Source organism: Vipera ursinii (genome assembly GCF_947247035.1).
Source record: "Vipera ursinii genome assembly, chromosome: 11".
Lineage (NCBI taxonomy): Eukaryota > Metazoa > Chordata > Lepidosauria > Squamata > Viperidae > Vipera > Vipera ursinii.
Genome location: NC_139524.1, coordinates 15,452,931 through 15,471,571, shown reverse-complemented (window position 1 = coordinate 15,471,571; position 18,641 = coordinate 15,452,931). Strand labels below are relative to the sequence as shown.

At 45.0% G+C, this 18,641-nt stretch overlaps 1 protein-coding gene across 1 annotated transcript; it reads right to left on the bottom strand.

Moving 5' to 3' along the window:
- Positions 1-308: 308 nt before the first annotated feature.
- MAPK6 (mitogen-activated protein kinase 6) lies at positions 309-15,062 on the bottom strand. The gene is made up of 6 exons (XM_083370998.1): positions 14,887-15,062; positions 7,449-8,691; positions 5,099-5,243; positions 4,654-4,818; positions 3,340-3,541; positions 309-2,799 (listed from the first exon to the last, which is right to left on the bottom strand). Exons 2-6 carry the CDS (start codon positions 8,001-8,003, stop codon positions 1,713-1,715), a joined length of 2,154 nt encoding a protein of 717 aa, XP_083227124.1. The 5' UTR covers positions 8,004-8,691; positions 14,887-15,062; the 3' UTR covers positions 309-1,712.
- Between the last annotated feature and the right edge of the window lie 3,579 nt (positions 15,063-18,641).

Below are 18,641 nucleotides of genomic sequence, written 5' to 3'. Positions count from 1 at the left end.
AGTATCGGACTCGCCAGCCGTGAGGCCTTCCCTGGAACAGAACTCCAACGGTGGCCACATGCTCTCAATCAGCATTTCTCAACCTCGGCAACTTTAAGCTGGGCGGGCTTCGACTCCCAGAATTCCCACCAGTAGGCTCTATAAACGGGGTAAAAAACACATGCAAGGAAAACCTTTCTACTACGGCTGCTTATCAAGGGCCTTGTGTCCAGTTACAAGACCCCCCCCAAAGAGGCCTCCAATATGGGTCGCTCAGGCTGGGAAGATCGGCAAGTCTACCTGAGACATTTACCTGTGGAGACCACGAGATTCGTTTTTGCTGGCCGTGTTTATTCGTTTCTTTCTTTGAAACAGGGGAGCCAATGGTACATAAGTTTCCCAAATATGAAAAAACAAAAAAAAAACCAAAAAAAAAAACCCCACCCACCCCAAAATCCAGAAGGCAAAAACCAACTGCCAGAAGACGGAGAAGCTACATGCTACATTTAACCTAATCAATACTCATGCTTATTTGGGCAGGTGACACAGAAGCGTCATTCATAAAAACATACAATTAAAAACAAAAGGCCTGACCATATAGAACTTTAACCTACAGTAATGTTGTACCTTGTTTTCCATGCACACAACTAACATTACAAAAATCGTTTTTTTTTAAAAAAAAAAGATAACACAATTAAGACTTCTAGGAGCATTTTATGATAAAACAATTCCTAATTCCTTGGGGGGGGGGAAGAGAGAGAGAGAGAGAGAAAGAAAGAGAGAGAGCACCTCCAGATTGCAAATTCCTATACACATTTTACTTGAAGAGAAATATCTTTGGGAAAAAAAAACTCACACGGATCACCTCAAAATAAGGGGATGTTATTTCATCTCTATTTCAGCTATGTAGGCAACAAACCACAGTGCTAGTAAGAACTTCATCTGTAAAGCAAGTCCAAAAGAATTTGACTTTTTCTACCGTTACAGAAAATATAATCTGCTAAAATAAATAAAACGCTGCATATTAACATTTCCACTATAAAGTATGCATACCAGAATATTATAAATATTGAAATTTTTTTTTCTTCGTCTCCATAATACCACCTACTACAATAATGCTGGCTAAATAGAAGTGCATTATGAGAAGCACTAGGGGTGGTTGAATGCTTGCCACATACTGCGGTTACCTTGAGGTAGAACACACATGCGTACCAAATTCTGCATTCATTTACAGTTGCTGCTGGTATCATGTGTTGAAGAAATGTGTACAGTATGAAAAATTCTAAAATACATATGAATGAAAAAAAATGTTTTTTGGGGGGGAAATAAGATTTTTTTTTCATGCAACTATGAAGAGTCTCACGGTGTGGTTTTTGAAGACAAGATTCTTATTTTTCCTCTGCAAAGGACGAGTTGTTCAAAAGGAGTGTGTTTTTACTGGTTTAGTGCATTTCTTCCCCCCCCCTCTAATTTGCATTGTCAAGCTCTTTCTTTCTTTTCTTTAATATACCCTTGTGTGCAAACGACATGCCGGTTTTAACAAAACATCGTCATGTTAAGAAAAAGGAATTTCGGATCGTTTAAAAACAATGGTAAACAGAAAAACTAAAGAGATCCATAGCGAAGTTACATCATTTGATTTCAAGTAAAAAAAGACTACTTAGGATAATAATAATAATAATAATAAAAAGGAACACATTTCGCGAGTACAAAAAAAGAGAAATGTCTGCTGTTTAGTTTAGGTGTTTCAGAATGCTGCTGTAGGTCTTATGGGGGATTTGAGGAGATGACTTCATAGAAGAAGGGGTGAGGGTGGCCTGCAAGGACTTAAGGGGTGAGCCAACGGGGGTGGGAAACTGGGGAATCGCAATAGCTTCAAGGTGCTTGTTAAAGAGAAATTCTCCGCTATTACTCAGAAAGTTCCCCTCTCTTTCTTTCTCCCCAAGTTTTCCATCCTCGGCTGGCTCAGCGTCTAGCATCTCGGGGTCTTTCTTGCTAAAGAACCTGTCGAGATAACTGGGGTAGGGGTTCTCTTTCTCCATCTGTTCATCCTTCCTGACTTCACAGCAAAACTGATCTATGAGGAAGCACTCTTCCCCGCCGCTGACCAGCTGACCCTCCCATGAGTTTTGGTAGAGGGCCTCCAGTTGGGCCAAGTTAGCCATGCCTTTCTCCTGCTTCTCTCTGCTGACCGATTTAGAGAGGCCTTTGGATTCTAGGTGGGACACGGAGCTATTGAGGTCGTTCAACTTGTCGACAGCGGTCGACTCATGCTGCAAGCTAAGCTGAATTGTTCCCGCTATGAACGAATCAAAGTCAAAGCCTTGACTCTTTTCCTTTCCCACAAGCTGTTGGGAAGCTTCCTTGAGAGCTATCTGAGCTTTCACCCATCCATTCTTTTCACACTTGGACTTGCCTTTCTTATCTGACTTCTCTTTACTCTGCTCCTTCCAGTTAGAAAGATCTATGATAAGCTTGGGCTCATAGTAATGGTTGACTTCGCTTTCTCTCCAGACTAAGTTATCTAGATAGGAAGAGGACCTCATTTTGTAATTACAAGTATGGTTACATTCCAGATCACAATACTTGTTTTCGTGGTGATCTGGGTACTGCCAACAAGACTCGGTGGAGAAGTGGGTATCAAAAGCTGGATCTTCTAGATACTTTTCGCGATCGCCATCCAAATATTTCCGCGGGTCTACTTGGACTTCCTCCTCGTCGGTCCCATCCGAAAGAGCCCTCGGATCTCGCTGAACTTCATCAGCTTCAAAGTTGTTATGAACAGGCCATTCATGGTCTGAGAACTGGCTGTCATGGTACCTGCAATCATGAATACCTTACATGAGTCCATGAGAAGCATCCATTTAATTTCAGAAGAGCTTTGTGAGAATTTTGTGTAACACCACATTTTTAAGCTGAACCATTTTACAGGTGCGTTTCTCAGTTTTAATTTGGAGAACCACTCAGTGATAGCATACAGGTAGTCTTCAGGTTATGACCAGTCACTTAGGGACTATTTGAAGTTACAAGAGAGTCCCACAAAAGCTGCTTACAACACGTTTTTGCCTAACAACCTGGGTGTTCACTTAACAACCGCCACAAAAAGTGCTGGTCACTTGCTGCCTTGACTTACAACTGCCGAAAACTAATGATTATTTCAGGGCTCAATTATGGTTGTAAATCAAGGACTATCTTTGCAGGCAATTTGAGAAAATACTTGGTCTTTAAGATACCCGGAAATGTTTGTGCCAGTCGCCTATTTTAGGAGCATCTAACACCACATGGCTTCCGAGTATTTTATCATCAGCTGGTATTTCAAATAAAAGTACAAGCATCCAGAATAATTTCCCAAAAGTTTACCTTTCCCAGTTATAGATGTGGCTGTGACCGTCATCCATCAGCAGAATGTCATCCACTTCATCCTCAATGTGGAAAGGATGACTTGAAATGGGCTCATCAGTTGGGAAGGAATAAATACTCATGTAAGGGTGAGACAAAGCTTCTTCTGCTGTCAATCGGTCCATGGGACTGAAGGTCAGTATTTGTTCCAGGAAGTCCAAAGCTACAGAGGATAAATCCAAACACTTTTTTAAAAAATAAAATAATTTATTTGAACACAATATCAATACTACATCTTTTATTATCTAGTTTCACAGTTAGGTGTTTCATATTTCTGAAACCAGAATAGCAATAACAATAGCACTTAAGAGTTATATATCGCTTCACAGTGCTTTACAGCTGTCTCTAAGCGAATTACAGTCAGCATATTGTCCTACTACAACAATCTGGGTCCTCATTTTATTGACCTCAGAAGGATGGAAGGCTGAGTCAACCTTGAGCCCTGTCAGGATCGAACTCCTGGCTGTGGTCACAATCAGCTTGCAATACTGCATTCTAACCTACTGCACCGCTATAGATTTAATGATTAAAATGTAATGCAAATAAGTGAATTTTTCCCTTTTTCCTTCTGACGCAGGGCATCTTCTTCACCTTGGCATTTGTGTAGCATCTGTTTGGCTATGTCTCTCACTGCTATAACCAGTAATGAATATGATGGAGCAACAGAAAATAAAATGCGCAGATAACAGCGGGCTGGCAATGAGCCAAATGAACAGTTTTAGACTTAAAAATGTCAGACATGGTGAGTAGCTTAACACTGTAGTCCACATTCAAACAGTACTTTTATGAAATACCTATTCACTTGGTAACCTTCGCCATTAAAATATCACCTGCGGTAGCTGGGCAAAAAGACTTACAAAAGCTGTCTTTTTTTTTAAGCCACAGATGAGTAATATCAGATGTGTTGAAAAGCAGGCATATGTTTGGAGACTTGTTTGTTCCATCACTGAAAGCTCACTGCCCATTATGATGCAAATGTTTTGGTCCTTTATGGAGAACAAATCAACTCCTCCGTGCAAAGCGCAGAATTTCTCTTGTAACTCTTGAGTTAATAGCCCAAGGAGAATAATAAGAGGCATACATACATTTGGCTCCATGATGTTCCAGAACTGGAAAAGAGCAGTACATGGTATGCCCAGAGGTTTGTTCTTTTGTTTTAGAGGGCTTTGTACACTGTGCACCACAACAGTCAAAGTCATCCTGACCACAGGCTCAAAGTCTAACGTAAACAAGGAGGAGTGAGGAAGGGGGGGGGGAAGAGAAGAGCTGTGTTACCTTCGGGGCTAATGCCTGGGAGCAACTGAGTTAAAGGTCTGTGCGGCTCAGTCATGTCGTTTTTAATGTAAACTGGGATTACATTAAGAAGTTCCTGACGGTCTTCCTCATGCACAACGGGAATAGACTCCAAAATCAGCTGCATCTGTTCAAGTTCATGGGCGCCTACAGAAGCAGGCAAGAAGCAAATGTCATGCACATTTGAGGAGGCTACTCCCTCGGTGTTGGATGATCAACACCTTTAAATAAACCAAAGAATAGGACAGTACCCTGGGATTCCTCATCGTACCACCCTTGGCAGGCACCGTTGCCCCCTGGCACCTTCCCCTAGCCGGGATGTCGCCATCCACACCCATCTCTTTGGGCAAAGGGCCTTCCTTGCCATCCGTGGCATTCACCAGCGCATTTTTAAGGGGCAAGGTTGTACCTGTTTGTCTTTACCAACCTGCAAAGAGAGTTTTGCCTGTCAGCATTTCAGCAAAGATGCAGCCTGCAGCCCACATATCAATGGCTTTCGTGTAGTTGTTGGGTGACAGCAAGAGGCGGGGTGATCTGTACCATTTAGTCACTAGTCCTTCAGAAAGATGGCCCTGGGAAAGAGAGAGAGAGAGAGAGAGAGAGACGGTGCTTGTTTTCGATTTGAGCCACGTGCATTCAGCCTTCCTTCAAGCTCCTCCTGCGTCGCCACAAGCATTTTTTTTAGAGAGGCGTGGCAGTGAGCCTTTCAAGTCTCCATGAGTTGCGCGGGGTCTGGGGAATGGGCCCGACTCCACACCAATTACCAAGCCTCTATTCTGACTCAGTTTAGCCTGGACTCCTAGGGGTTTTATTTTTATTTTTTAAAATTTTTATTACATTTATATCCCGCCCTTTTCCGAAGACTCAGGGCGGCTTACAAGCTTAGCAGTAGCCTTCATTCTATGTATATGCCTGCTTATTAGGGCTTTCACACACACCCCAAGCGGCATTATTACAAAGTCAGCTTAATTGCCCCCAACAATCTGGGTCCTCATTTGACCTACCTCGGAAGGATGGAAGGCTGAGTCAACCTTGAGCCTGGTGGGACTCGAACCTGCACTAATTGCAGGCAGCTGGTGTTACTTAAGGAGGCATTAGCCCACTGCTCCACCAAGGGTTATTGTGGTGGCCAGAGCGGTTTTTAGTCATTCTCGGGAAGCGTTTTCTTACGTCATGAAATATTTGCACAACCAACCAAATTTTGCACTATTTTTGTTGTTGTTTAGGTAAACACGAGAGCCAGTCTGGTGTTGTGGTGAAGGGGCTGGCCTAGAAATCAGGCCCCCTTAGTCATGAAAACCAGGCTGGGTAGTTTTGCACCAACCCTCTCCCCCCCCCCCACCTCAGCCCAGCCCGCCAGGCTGTTGCTGTGGGGAAAGTAGGAAGTGAGAGGATTATGTATGTTTGCCCTCTTAAGTTATCCCTAAAAAAGGCAGGATAAAAACCTCTTGATAATGACGATGGGGCAAGCAGGCCAGATAATAAAATTTGCTTTTCACGAAAGCCTTTCAAATTACTTTTCGTTTGTGCACAAGAACCTGTATGGGGTCCATTAGGGGCTTTTTAACACTTTACTGCTGTATTGTATACATGGAATCAAGATAGCTGTAGCCCTATACACCTCAAATGCTTTAGCCTGCTTTAGGAGTCACCAATATATAACTGAGAACCAATTATTTAATTGTATGGCTAGAAACAGACAGGTGACACTCCCTGGCCTCAAAGAGTGAGAGCCAGCATATCAATTTTCAAAGCCTTCAGGAGCATCAAAGTCTACAGCAAATGCCACTATATTTTCTGCTGAAGGTTTTACAGATAATAATCCCAGCTACACTTCTAAAGCGATAGAACATTCTTCTGTAAAGGAAGGGAAGCCCTTGTGGAGCAAAATTCATAAATCAATCAAATATGAGAAGTGAAGCTGTCTTTTCTAAGACCATCAAGGGCAGCCTTCCTCAACACCTTCCCAAAGTGTTAGACTTGATGGCTGGTCTTCACACCAGTGATTAAAAACATCTCCAACAAATGCCGGAGATGCAGGACTGTCCAAGAAAGAGGCAGTATGTTATCTAACCATGCTAACGTAAAGAAGCTAAACATGCTGACCGAAGAACAAGATTTTACACGTCGCTTTTATGAAAGGATAAAGAATCTTGCTAAGACGCGCACGGGGTCTTGGCAAGATTCAAACGCTCAAAGCAGGAAAGCGACAAAGTTATGGAGAAAAAAGATGATCAGGGGACTGGAAGCTAAAACGTATAAGGAAGGGTTGCTGGAATTGGGTATGTCTAGTTTAACGAAGAGAAGGACGAGGGGGGAACAGAATAGCCATGTTCCAATATTTGAGGGGCTGCCCCACAGAAGAGGGACGCAAGCTATTCTCCAAAGTGCCTGAAGGCAGGACAAGAAGCAACGGATGGAAACTAGTCAAGGAGAGAAGCAACCTAGAACTAAGGAGGAATTTCCAGACAGTGAGAACAATTAACCAGTGGAACAACCTGCCTCCAGAAGTTGTGTATGCTCCAACACTTGAAGTTTTTAAGAAAAGACTAGACAGCCGTTTGTCTGACATTGATATAGGATTTCCTGCCTGAGTAGGGGGTTGGACTAGATGACTTCCAAGGTCCCTTCCAACTATTACTACTACTACTACTACTGCTGCTACTACTAGTATTATATTTGACCAGATATTAAGCATCACCTGTGACAAACTGGTCTGGAAATGTGACTGCCCCCTCCCCCATTTTCAAGGAAAACAGCCACTTGCTTTTATTTACCTTATGAGAATAATGAGGATCCATGATCCGGGCGAGGCCAAAGTCCCCGATTTTCAGCACCAAGTCTTCCGTATTAATGAACAGGTTTGCTGGTTTGAGGTCTCTATGCAGGACGTTTGCCGAGTGAATGTACTTAAGCCCCCGTAGCAGCTGGTACATGAAGAGCCGAGCGTGTTCTTCCAGTAAGGGCCCCTGCTCCACCAGCTTTGCCAGGTCGGTCTCCATGTACTCTTGGACAATGTAAACACAGTTCAGTTCGGTCAGAGAGCCAACGTCATCGGTCAGCTGGCTCCCATTGGGGCCAAGGATTTCAAAAACTTTGACAATGTTATCATGGTCGAGCCTCCGGATAATTTTGATCTCCCGCAGGGCATGCTTGACGCTCTGAGGATCGGAGAGGACGATCTTCTTGACGGCCACTCTCTTGTCACAATCGTTGTCGACAGCAGAAAAAACCAATCCGTTGCCACCACAGCCCAGGGGTTTTAAGTCCATATACCGAGAACCTACATCGAAGCCATGAATGTTCATCAGACTTTCAAACTTCTCTGCCATCTTTTTGTTTAAAAAAAAAGGAAAGGAAAGGAAAGGGAAGGAGGAAAGGAAAAGAATCTGTATCCTGTTTTCCTCCCTCTTAAAAACTATTGCCGTTCCTACAAGTATAGAGAGATGCTTCCACTGGTGGATCGCCGGGCTCTTGTAGAAAAGAAGAAGGCCAGGTGGCTTCTTAGGGCTCTCATTCCAGGCTCAGCCAGTCAGGCCTTGATGTTTCCCCCTCTCGAATGAAGAACTTAGCACTCTTTACAGATCAGGCTGAGTAGAGAGAAGAGAGGTCGCAGCATTCATAGTTCGAAGCAAGGTGCAGCACTTCTGCAGACATCCAAAGGAAACGCCGGGTAAAATCAAATGCAACGAAGTGGCATCTTATGCCCTTCACTCTGCTGTGCCAAACTGGTCAACATTTAACGAAAATGTGAATAAATAGGCATGTAGTAGGCTTGCGTTAACATCCTCCTCACAGTGCAGATACATTCAGTGTTGGACTGATCCTGAGCAGCTTCATTCTAAGGGTGGCCTTCCTCTTCCCCGCCTCTGTTTTACAGTCTCGCTCGCTAAGGAAGAGGGGACCCTTTTGTGTGTGTGTGTGTGTGTGTGTTGCAAGGACGCTGTTAGTTAATGATCAGGTGGCTCCAGCTCACCACAATCACAATCAAAGGTACCATCCATCTTATTCTGTGAAGCACTGGCGAGAGAAAAAAGGAAGAAGCCACACGTAAGCACCCGAAATCATTAGACAGGCTTAAAACTTAAAATGGCATCGTGGTTTTACCGCAAATTAAACTTTTTTTGTTCTTTTTAAAATCGCACACAGAACTAGACATTAGGAATCTTTTGACCTGCAGGGTAGACCGGATCCATCAGTGATCTCATTCCAACCCAGCCGATTCTATCTCATTATTTGCTTTTCACGGATAGGAGCTTCTATACAAAGCTATAAAGTCAAAACAAATTCTCGCCTGTCTTAAATAAATATATCGTCCAAAAACTTTGTATTACTCTGTACTTTTTCAAAAAGGTGAAACTTTATAAAGAACTCATTTCACTACTTGAGATGAGTCGCTATGTAAAATAATTTCTTTTTTTTTTAAAAAAATAAATAAAAATAAAACATAGTCCTGCTGGGGGATGCTTCCTAAAAAAATGTAAAGAAGACAGTTGTAAAAAGCAAAAGATTCAAGCACATTTTACAAAGAAGAATGAATCTGAAATAATTTAATCTGCCAATCGGTTCTGGGCGGGACTTTCTGCATCCTTAATCCACTAGGATGAAAACAGAATTAGAAATCCAAGATACTTTGCATGCTTAGCACATTCCAGGAAATACATACTCCTCAATAATAAATGCTATTTTAGATGGAAGTGGAAGGCAGCAGAGACTACGTAATTGGGCAGAAAGGTAATCACAAGTACAGGCTGCTTTTGCGAATAACAAATCTAGAAATATCGTAGTGGAGAGCAAAGAAACACCGATTATTTCTAGGTACATCTTAGTTAAACATTTTCAATAGCGGATCATACTCAGCTGCACGGAATGTGAAAAACCAACCTATAAACTATCTGCTCGCACAATTAAAGCATCCCCTTTTGTGGATCTCCCATATACCAGCTACACGCTCTGGTTTCCAAATGCTCCTCTCCAATGGTTCAGTTTCATAGATTATGACAGGGGTCTTCAAACCTGGACCCTTTTATGACTTGTAGACTTCAACTCCCAGAATTCCTCAGCCAGCTTTGCTCTCTGAGGAATTCTGGGAGTTGAAGTCCACAAGTCATAAAAGGGCCCAAGTTTGAAGACCCTTGGATTATGACTTCACTTGACGACGTCACTTTCTATGGAGATGCCATTATTTTAGAAAGTCTTCTGTTACATTACAAAGCTATCTTGTTCGCCTCTATTCCTTTTCCCTTCAAGAACTTCCGCCTTCCATATTTGGCTGTAGGCACCACACCGGCGGTTCTGAAATAGTTATCACTCAAATGTGGCTGAGGTTTTTAACAGGAAGAAAAAGCTGAGCTTGTTGCTGAACCACTAGCTGAAAAACTAGTATATCGGTGTCAGAAAAACAAGTGTCTAAAGCAGCTCATACTGCTTTTTCAGCATGAAAACCGAACCAACCGCCCGTCAGGCAAACTCATAACTTTGCAGTTGGATGTAGAGGAAAACTGTTAACTATTCTTTGGTAGCCAAATAAAAGATATGCCATTTAAATAACAAGTTTTCACCGCTAACTATGCAGATTGTCCACTCAAGGGGAAAACAAAACAAAACACAGCCTGGTTCACCTTTTCATCATCTCATACAACTTGAACTTCGGTTTGAAACTATTTCCAGTAAACCACAAGTTCTCGCTGCCTATTTACTCACAAAGTGGGCCTAGCAAAAACTTGGGGCTGTTCGTTCTGAAGCTAGCAATACTTCAATCCCAGTTTAAAAGTATTTTTTGACGGAAGACCGGCAGGGCACGGAGTTAAAAGTTTCCCTCTGAGTCAGATACTCCTGCATATGTCACAGCAAGAAAAAACACCATTCAATGTGGCTCATTAACTCTTTTTTTCCCCCCAAGTCATACTGTGACCACAATATATATTAAGCAAGCAGACCAAAAAAAAAAAAGCTTTTAACATAGTTTTCTGGTTCTTCTACCTGGAAGACGCTACTCAAACTTACCCAGAAGCTCATGACATCATGAGTCATTAGGCTTCAACTCTCAAATTCTAAGAACAGCCCTACCCAACTTTAAAAGCGAGTAGAACAAAACCTCCTGAAATAAAGCATGAGTAACATTTGTCCTCTACCATTCTCACCTCTTTTACATTTACAATAAACCCACAAAAGGTCATGACAAATTGTGTTACCTGCCTGAAGACAAGAAGTCAGGTTGGGAGAACCAAGGGAGATTAGAAGCTGGTATTTTCATGGCCTACGCTTCTTTGCTCAAGCCACACATGGCCGACTCACAACAAAACTTTGGGAGTTAAGTCATTATACAGCACCAGCTATCCTTCAAGAATAAAGGGAATAATAAAAGATGTCCTGACTTACAGCAGAGGCCACAATGGATATCCCTTTCACACACGCGCACACAAATCTTTACAATATCTGCAGTCCTTCATTTTCAGTTCAGCTGTTTTAAAAGTGTAGTCCAGGGGAGGGCAACTATGGCAACTTTATGACCTGTGGACTTCAGCTCCCAGAATTCCGGAGCCAACTGTGCTGTGCTGGCTCAGGAATTCTGGGAGTTGAAGTCCACAGGTCATAAAGTTGCCATAATTGGCCAACCTTGGTGTAGTCAGTAAGCCAGGCAGGGTTTTTTTTTATTAGCAGCCCAACAATACACCCATTCTAATAGAGAACAACTAGCCAGGTACATGGTGTTGTTCAGCTTTATTTACGCTCTGGAGACAGATTTATATGTCAGGCACAAAGCGCACGCACACACACACACACACAAAGCTTTAAAGAGTTCTGCATTCTTTACAACATGATCCTTCCAAATTAACCTTAATTCTCTTGTCCATCTTTGTTGGGAAATATTACCTGCACTGACCGTTTCCCACACACTGCACTGTAGGGAAGGCAGGCAGGCGAATACAGGTAGTCTTCAACTTACAACAGCTCATTTAGTGACCATTCAAAGTGACCACAGCAATGAAAAAAGTGACTTATGACCGTTTTTCACACTTACGACCTGTGAATCAAAATTCGGACGCTTGGCAACTGGTTCATACTTATGACCACTGCTGTGTCCCGGGCTCACGTGATCCCCTTTTGCAACCTTCTGACCAGGAAAGTCAATGGGGGAAGCCAGATTCACTTAACAACCTTCTTACTAACTTATCAACTGCAGTGATTCGCTTAACAACCATGGCAAAGGAAGGTGGTAACATGAGGCAAAATTCACTTAACAAGCATCTCACTTAACAGAAACTTTGGGCTTGGTTGTGGTTGCAAGTCGAGGAAACTTAAAAAGGATGAAAAGCTTCTAGCACTGTTCAATTTTTAAATAAAATTATGAGATAGGCAACAGCAATGTCTTTCTGCAAGAAAGAATTGGGGAGGAAAAAGCTGTTATACAACCTGATAAAACTCCCAGGCCCCATCTGTGTAAGACGGTGAGAGTGCTTATGTGGATTTTTCTTTTTTTTTAAATATCAGCCACGTTGCAAGCCATAGGCAGTGAGTCATGGTAAGGACTCCTGAAACTGCAGCCCTTTCTCAACCTCCCACTTAGTCCCCACACATTGTGAAGGCCAAGTTATTGTTAATTTACACATGCTCCCTCTGATTAAAAGTCATTAAATACTTTACTTTTCCCATTGTAAGCAAAAGATTACGCATCCCGTCAACGATTTCAAGCTCTTGAAGAAAGAGATGTGGTTTGTTCTTTGCCTAGTTTACTTCCAAATAAACTTTTACTTTATCAACTGTGAATAGCTGGGACAAGTTTCCCACTGTTTCAGAAAGCGAGGCCGACCACAAAAAAAATAAATGGTAGCAGCATATAACAGAAACTATAACTAAACTGAATTACTTTGCTATGAGTAGGCTACTTTAGAAATTAATATATATTTTAGCGAAAATTTCTTGGACTGAAATAAACCTGAACAGACTGATTTTAGTCCTGAGAAAGTACTGTGTTCACCCAGCTTGCTAAACCAAGGTTTATTGAACTGTAGAAGATGGCCAGCTAAGAAACAGACAATAACTAAGCAACTATTAGTCAACCTAGCCTAAGATGCTGGCTGACCCCAAACCATCTTTACTGTCACAGTTCAGCTTTCCTTCTTAACTGTGTCCAGTCTGGTGTAGTAGTTAAGGTATAAGGCTTCAACCAGGAAAGCCGGGAGTTCTAGTCCTGCCTTCTGCATGACTTTGGGCCAGTCACATTCTCCCAGCCCTAGGAAGAAGGCAATGGCAAGCCACTTCCAAAAAAAACAAAACAAAACACAACAGCAAGAAAACTAGAGAAGCTAATCTAGGCAGTCACACCAGGAATCACACACTACCTTCAAACTACATGCTCTTAACTGCGCCTAATCTTTCCAAACGAATGTATGATCATTTTAGAACAAGCAACTTAATTCATTTATTTATTCAAATATCCCAGTCGTGCATAAATCCCACTGGTCTCTGGAGATAAGTTTTAAGCAAGAATGATAACTATTCTGCAAAGAGAGTTACAAATTTAGAAATAGTTTCTCCTTCTAAAGGAGGATCTTGAGCTGCCTTTAGAGTTTGGAGGGATCTCACCCCTGTCTTGGTTTGTACCCTTTGCGGGGAGGAAAGGCTACGTAAGACCGGATAGCATTTGAATTAAAGACCCAAAGAATGGCACTTTCATAAGAGAAGACGAATTCAAATACACAGTTATCTACCCACCCCTAACTTAGGAACACAACACTCACCCAGCTGTAACCTGCTTCTCCTTGCAAGGGAGGGTGGTGCACTGGTCTTCTGAAAGAGTTACCCAGAGCAAAGACACCACCCCACACACACACACACACTATTAGCAGGCTGGGCTCTCTAATGGAAGGGTGGTAAGAGCCAATGGGTCCTTTTGAAAACCCAACCGAGGCAGTTCCTAATCCCATCAGGACTAAGAAGGCAATAGGGCGGCTGGGCGTTTTTAATTTTAATCTGCAAAATGCAATACAAGGAGGAAAGAGAGATCTAATTAGACTTAAAAGAGTACCAGAGCCCAAGTTTCCCCCCCCCCCACACACACACACACTACACACACTGGATCCCTCTGTAACTTGACACAGACCCCCGCAGCTGCTGCGGGGGCTAAGGGGAGCCCCCCTCCCCGCGGCCCAGCAATGAATGGTGTCCGAAAGGCAAAGGGGAAGCTGCCAATGCCGCAGTCTTGACTGGCCAAGGAGGGGGTGGCTGGCTGGCTGGCTGGGGGGGGGGGCAGGAACTGGCAGACGAGGAGGAGGACGGAGAGACTTGCCAGGGACGTGTCACATCTGCCACCCCAACATCTGCTGGGACTCCATCTTGGGCAATAAGGCAAAGAGACGTTCCACCCCCACCCCCTGTATTAAATCGAATAGATTCGCTGACCATTTGGTAGCCAACGACCACTTGGAAGCTGGAGCCTCTCTGGGGGGGGGCATTGTGGCTTTTCCCCCAAAGCCCACCAGCCTTTCTTGAAGCCCACCCCCCACCCCCTTACCCTCCACTGGCTCAGCCACAGATCTTGGGGGTCCCAGGCTGATCCCGGCCTTTCCGTGGCCAAGAAGCAGGACTTCCTCTAGTGCAGTGTTTCCCAACCTTAGGAACTTGAAGATGCGTGGACTTCAACTCCCAGAATTCCCCAGCCAGCATAGCTGGCTGGGGAATTCTGGGAGTTGAAGTCCACGCATCTTCAAGTTCCTAAGGTTGGGAAACGCTGCTCTAGTGGGCCGGCGGCATAAAGGGGGGGACAGGTTTCCCCTTGAGTTGGGGGGGGTCCCAAAGACTGCCCAACACCCCCCTCCTCCTTTTAAACCCCTCGCCCTCTGTCCCCACGACCACCTTTCCCGGGGGAGGGCGAACACGTGGCGTCGGAGCGTCTTCAGCGCCAAGATGCCGCTTCTCCCCGCTTCCCGGAATGGCAACCCGGGCTCTCTTAACCCAGCGTCCCGGCGGCATTCTGACGACCGCGGGGGGAGGGGCGGGCAGCCAACCCGGGTTTTCCCCGGGTCGTGAGAAGGCGGCCAGAGACAGCCGGGCAGAGGCAGAGCCGTCCCCGCCCGGCTTCGCCGCACTGCGGAAGGCTGGCTCGGCCGGTCTTCCCGGCGCCTCGGGCCCGGCGGGGCGCGCGAGAACAAAGCGCCTTTGTGCAGCGGAGGCAGCGGAGGAAGGCGCCCGCCCGCCGCCCGTCCGACTCACCGGGCTGCCCAGGCTCATGAGGACGGAGAGAGGGACGAGGCGCAGCGCCGCACGCCGCTCACGGCACCGCCGCCGCCGCTCCAGCAACTGCCGGGCCCCGCGCGAAGGATCTGCTCGGCGCAAGCGGCGCGGCTCCCTCCGCGGCTCCGGCCATCTAACCCGGCGGAGAGGGCGAGAGAAAGGGGAGGCGGGGCCCGGGGCGGGGCCGCGCGTGGGAACGCCCCTCGGAGGGAGGGAGGCCCCGCCTCCCTCCCTCCCTCCCTCCCTGAGCCGCGTGCGTGCGCACGCGCGCGCGCGCTACGTGGCCGTTGGGCGCCAGGCGGTTCGAAAAGGGAGCGCGATCGGGGGGGGGGGGGGAAACGAAAAGGCAGCTCGCGCACGCGCAGTTCTGCGCGCCTGAAGCGGAAGAGAAGGAAAATAAATCCGCAACATGAAATAGCCTGACATAAACACACACACACACACACACACACAGACACACAATCTCTCTCTCTCTCTCTCTCTCTCTCTCTCTCCTTACAACCTGCCTTGCCTACCCTACAAGGTTCCATCCAAAAAAGGTGCCGTTCTGACCGTTCTATGACAAAAAAAGCCCTGCACATATGTGTGTGTGTGTTTATATGTGTGTGTATACGACATCAGATGAAATACCTGTAACCCACAAAGATGGACATGTACAGAAGTATATATATGTGTGTGTATAATGTATATAAGTCCATAAGATAAAATAGCCTATAACATACACATATACACAGACAAACACGACGTCATACTTTTCTCATGTTTCCATAACTATAGAAAATGCCCACCGATGACAGGGCTGTACGTATTTACATGCATGTATTTGCCTAACCTGTATATCTTATCTGCCTGTCTGCCTGTGTCCCTCATCACACAACACCTGGCGGTCAGCAGCTCGGCAACCCTTCCGTAGAGATGGGAATCCATCTGGTGGTTTCTGAGAAGCAGCTGCTGCTGATCTCAGCTTCTCCCAATCCCGACACGGAAACTGTCCAAAGAAGAGTAGAAAAGCTGGAGTTGTCTTTGAGGGTAACCGAGGCCAGGCCTTTTGAAGTTTTCTGGAAAAACAACTCACTGAAAAGCAGGAAAAGTCGGCGAGAGAAAGATCCCTAAGGAGAGACGGCATGGCTGGGGGCATGAAGGGAAAACAGATTGGACAGTCACTTGTCTGAAATGGTATAGCCCAGGGGTCGGCAACCTCGGCTCTTTTATGACTCGTGGACTTCAACTCCCAGAATTCCTGAGCCAGCTGGCTCAGGAATTCTGGGAGTTGAAGTCCACGAGTCATAAAAGAGCCGAGGTTGCCGACCCCTGGTATAGCCTAAGTGGAATTTTCCTCCAGTGCGATTTTCCCATGTATTTTACCAGGAAAGATAGATAGGGCAGCCTAGAAAACTCACTGCCCTCCTAACCATACCCAAACACTCCAAATTTGTTGGCGATGTCCATTTTGCTCTATGAGTTCATGCTGACGTAACACTAACCCTAAGTCCGTGGTGGCGAACCTAGGGCACGCGTGGGCACGCGCACCATCACCCCAGTCCTAGGCCTTCAGCTGGGTTTTGTAAAACCGTTTCGCTTTAGGCCTCTGCCGCCGTGTGAAAAAAAAAGTTTCAATCAATCAGTCAATTTAAATTTCGGGGAAAAAAAAGATCTTGCAAAGTTGGAATTGATTGATTGAACTTTTTAGTTCCGCCCAGTCTGCCGTTACCGCCGCAGCCACGCCCACCCAATGGGCCACACCCACCCGGCACCCGATGCTACATAAGTGGGTTTTGGGTTGCAGTTTGGGCGCTCGGTCTCTAAAAGGTTCGCTGTCACTGTTATAGGATCTCCTGCTTGAGCAGGGGGCTGGACTAGAAGACCTCCAAGGTCCCTTCCAGCTCTATTCTGATTAAAGGTGGACCAATCAATGGAAGGCCTTACCTCGCTGTTCGGTTTGGTTTCCTTATTTATTAGACTTCTTGACTGGTTGGTACTAACTACAGTTCCTTGGGTGGTGCACCAAACCAGTGCACCTGGCTGCCAGGGTGGCATCTACTATTGCGTAAATAAGTTTAGGATTGCGGGTGCAGCTCTCATCTTTACCGCACCTTTGCCATTCATAATCCTACCTGCTGTTGCCTGGTGACTCAAAAACCGGCTGCATTTAGCCCAGCTTATTGGGGTTAGCGCAAATAAGGCTGTAATCTAAACAAATCTTTTAAATAAACCCTTGCATCTGAAAGAACTGCAGGTTCTCCTCTGCTTTCTTGCTTGCTTTTCCTTCCCTCCCTGATCCATCTGTTTTTCCAAACAGCACCTCTTGACGGCTGCTGGATGGAACTCCTGGTATAAAATGGGTGCGATGCAACCTTTTCCACCGTTTAATTCAGTTTTCTGAGTGATTCCGTGGCAGTGCTGTGTCATCCATGGAGGAGAAAAAAAGTCACTTGGAAGAACGGGACATGCTTTGCGTGCAAGTCCAAGGTTTAGCTGTTTTGTTAAACATGAACTATTTTGACTGAGCTGGAAAAACTCCAGGTTGAAACAGAACAGTTGCCAGATGAGGTAGGAAAACATCTCCCTATCTCCCTGGGGTGATGATCTTGCTGGCACAAGGTGCCAAAAGCAGGGCATTTATGAGTTTTTAACCTCTTCTAACCATCCCCTGCTCCCAAACAAGAGTAAACTTCATAACAGAACAATGTGGGGGTCATATTATGCAATCAACAACGCTATGTTACTCGTCCCAGCTTCTGCCAACCTAGCAGTTCGAAAGCACGTAAAAATGCAAGTAGAAAAATAGGGACCGCTACGGTGGGAAGGTAACAGCCTTCTGTGCACCTTTGGCGTCTAGTCATGCCGGCCACATGACCATGGAGACGTCCTTGGACAAGCGCTGGCTTTTCGGCTTTGAAACGGAGATGAGCACCGGCCCCTAGAGTCGGAAACGACTAGCACGCATGTGCGGGGGAACCTTTACCTTTACCTTTTCCTAAATATAACCACAACATTAAATATAAAGAAGGCTAAACTAATGACAACAGATAGAACAACCCACCTTAAAACTGACAGTGGAGGTAGCAAATTGGTGGGTATCTTCTGCCTTTAGCACCACACATCAATGGTACAGGAAGAAGCAGTCAAGCAATATGCCACACTTGATAGAATGGCCAGGAAGACCTTGGAAAAGATATTCAGATGCCATGATGTGTCATTATCACAGAGATCAGAATTTGGCAAGCCATGTCCCAAAGGTGCTTTTTCAAAAGGCAACTTTACTTCCTTTGTTTTAACTTGAAGACATTTCACTTCTCATCCAAGAAGCTTCTTCAGGAACTGAAGAAGCTTCTTGGATGAGAAGCGAAACTTCTTCAAGGAAAAAACAAAGAAAATCCAGCTGCCTTTTGAAAAAGCCATGGGACAACCATGACCTGGATGACTGAGAAGGTTAAAATGGGTGGGTTTGGAGGACCTTAAGATTGTATATCTGGCCATTTGGCAAAATGGCTCCATGAAAGTAACACCTAATCATCTGGAATTCTTTCTGTTATCAGATTTTTATGAAGGCGGATTGATAGGAAGACAGGGTGCAAAGCTGTGGGTTGAGCCTATTCCTACAAATAAAAAAATATATTGTTATTATTGTGCTAAAACATTTGTTATCTAATCAAGGACAGTCATAACGCTTTTAGGAAACATCAAATCAAGAATATTGAATGTAGTAAAGCCTACAACAAATGACAGTTCCG

Bases quoted from the DNA above. Each gene is read 5' to 3' on its own strand.
- MAPK6 (XM_083370998.1), bottom strand. From the start codon at position 8,003: ATGGCAGAGAAGTTTGAAAGTCTGATGAACATTCATGGCTTCGATGTA. The intron at 4,819-5,098 runs GTTGGTAAAGAC...CTGCTTCTGTAG, and splicing joins AGGCAAAACTCTCTTTGCAG to GCGCCCATGAACTTGAACAG. The intron at 3,542-4,653 runs GTAACACAGCTC...TATCCTCTGTAG, and splicing joins CCCAGGCATTAGCCCCGAAG to CTTTGGACTTCCTGGAACAA.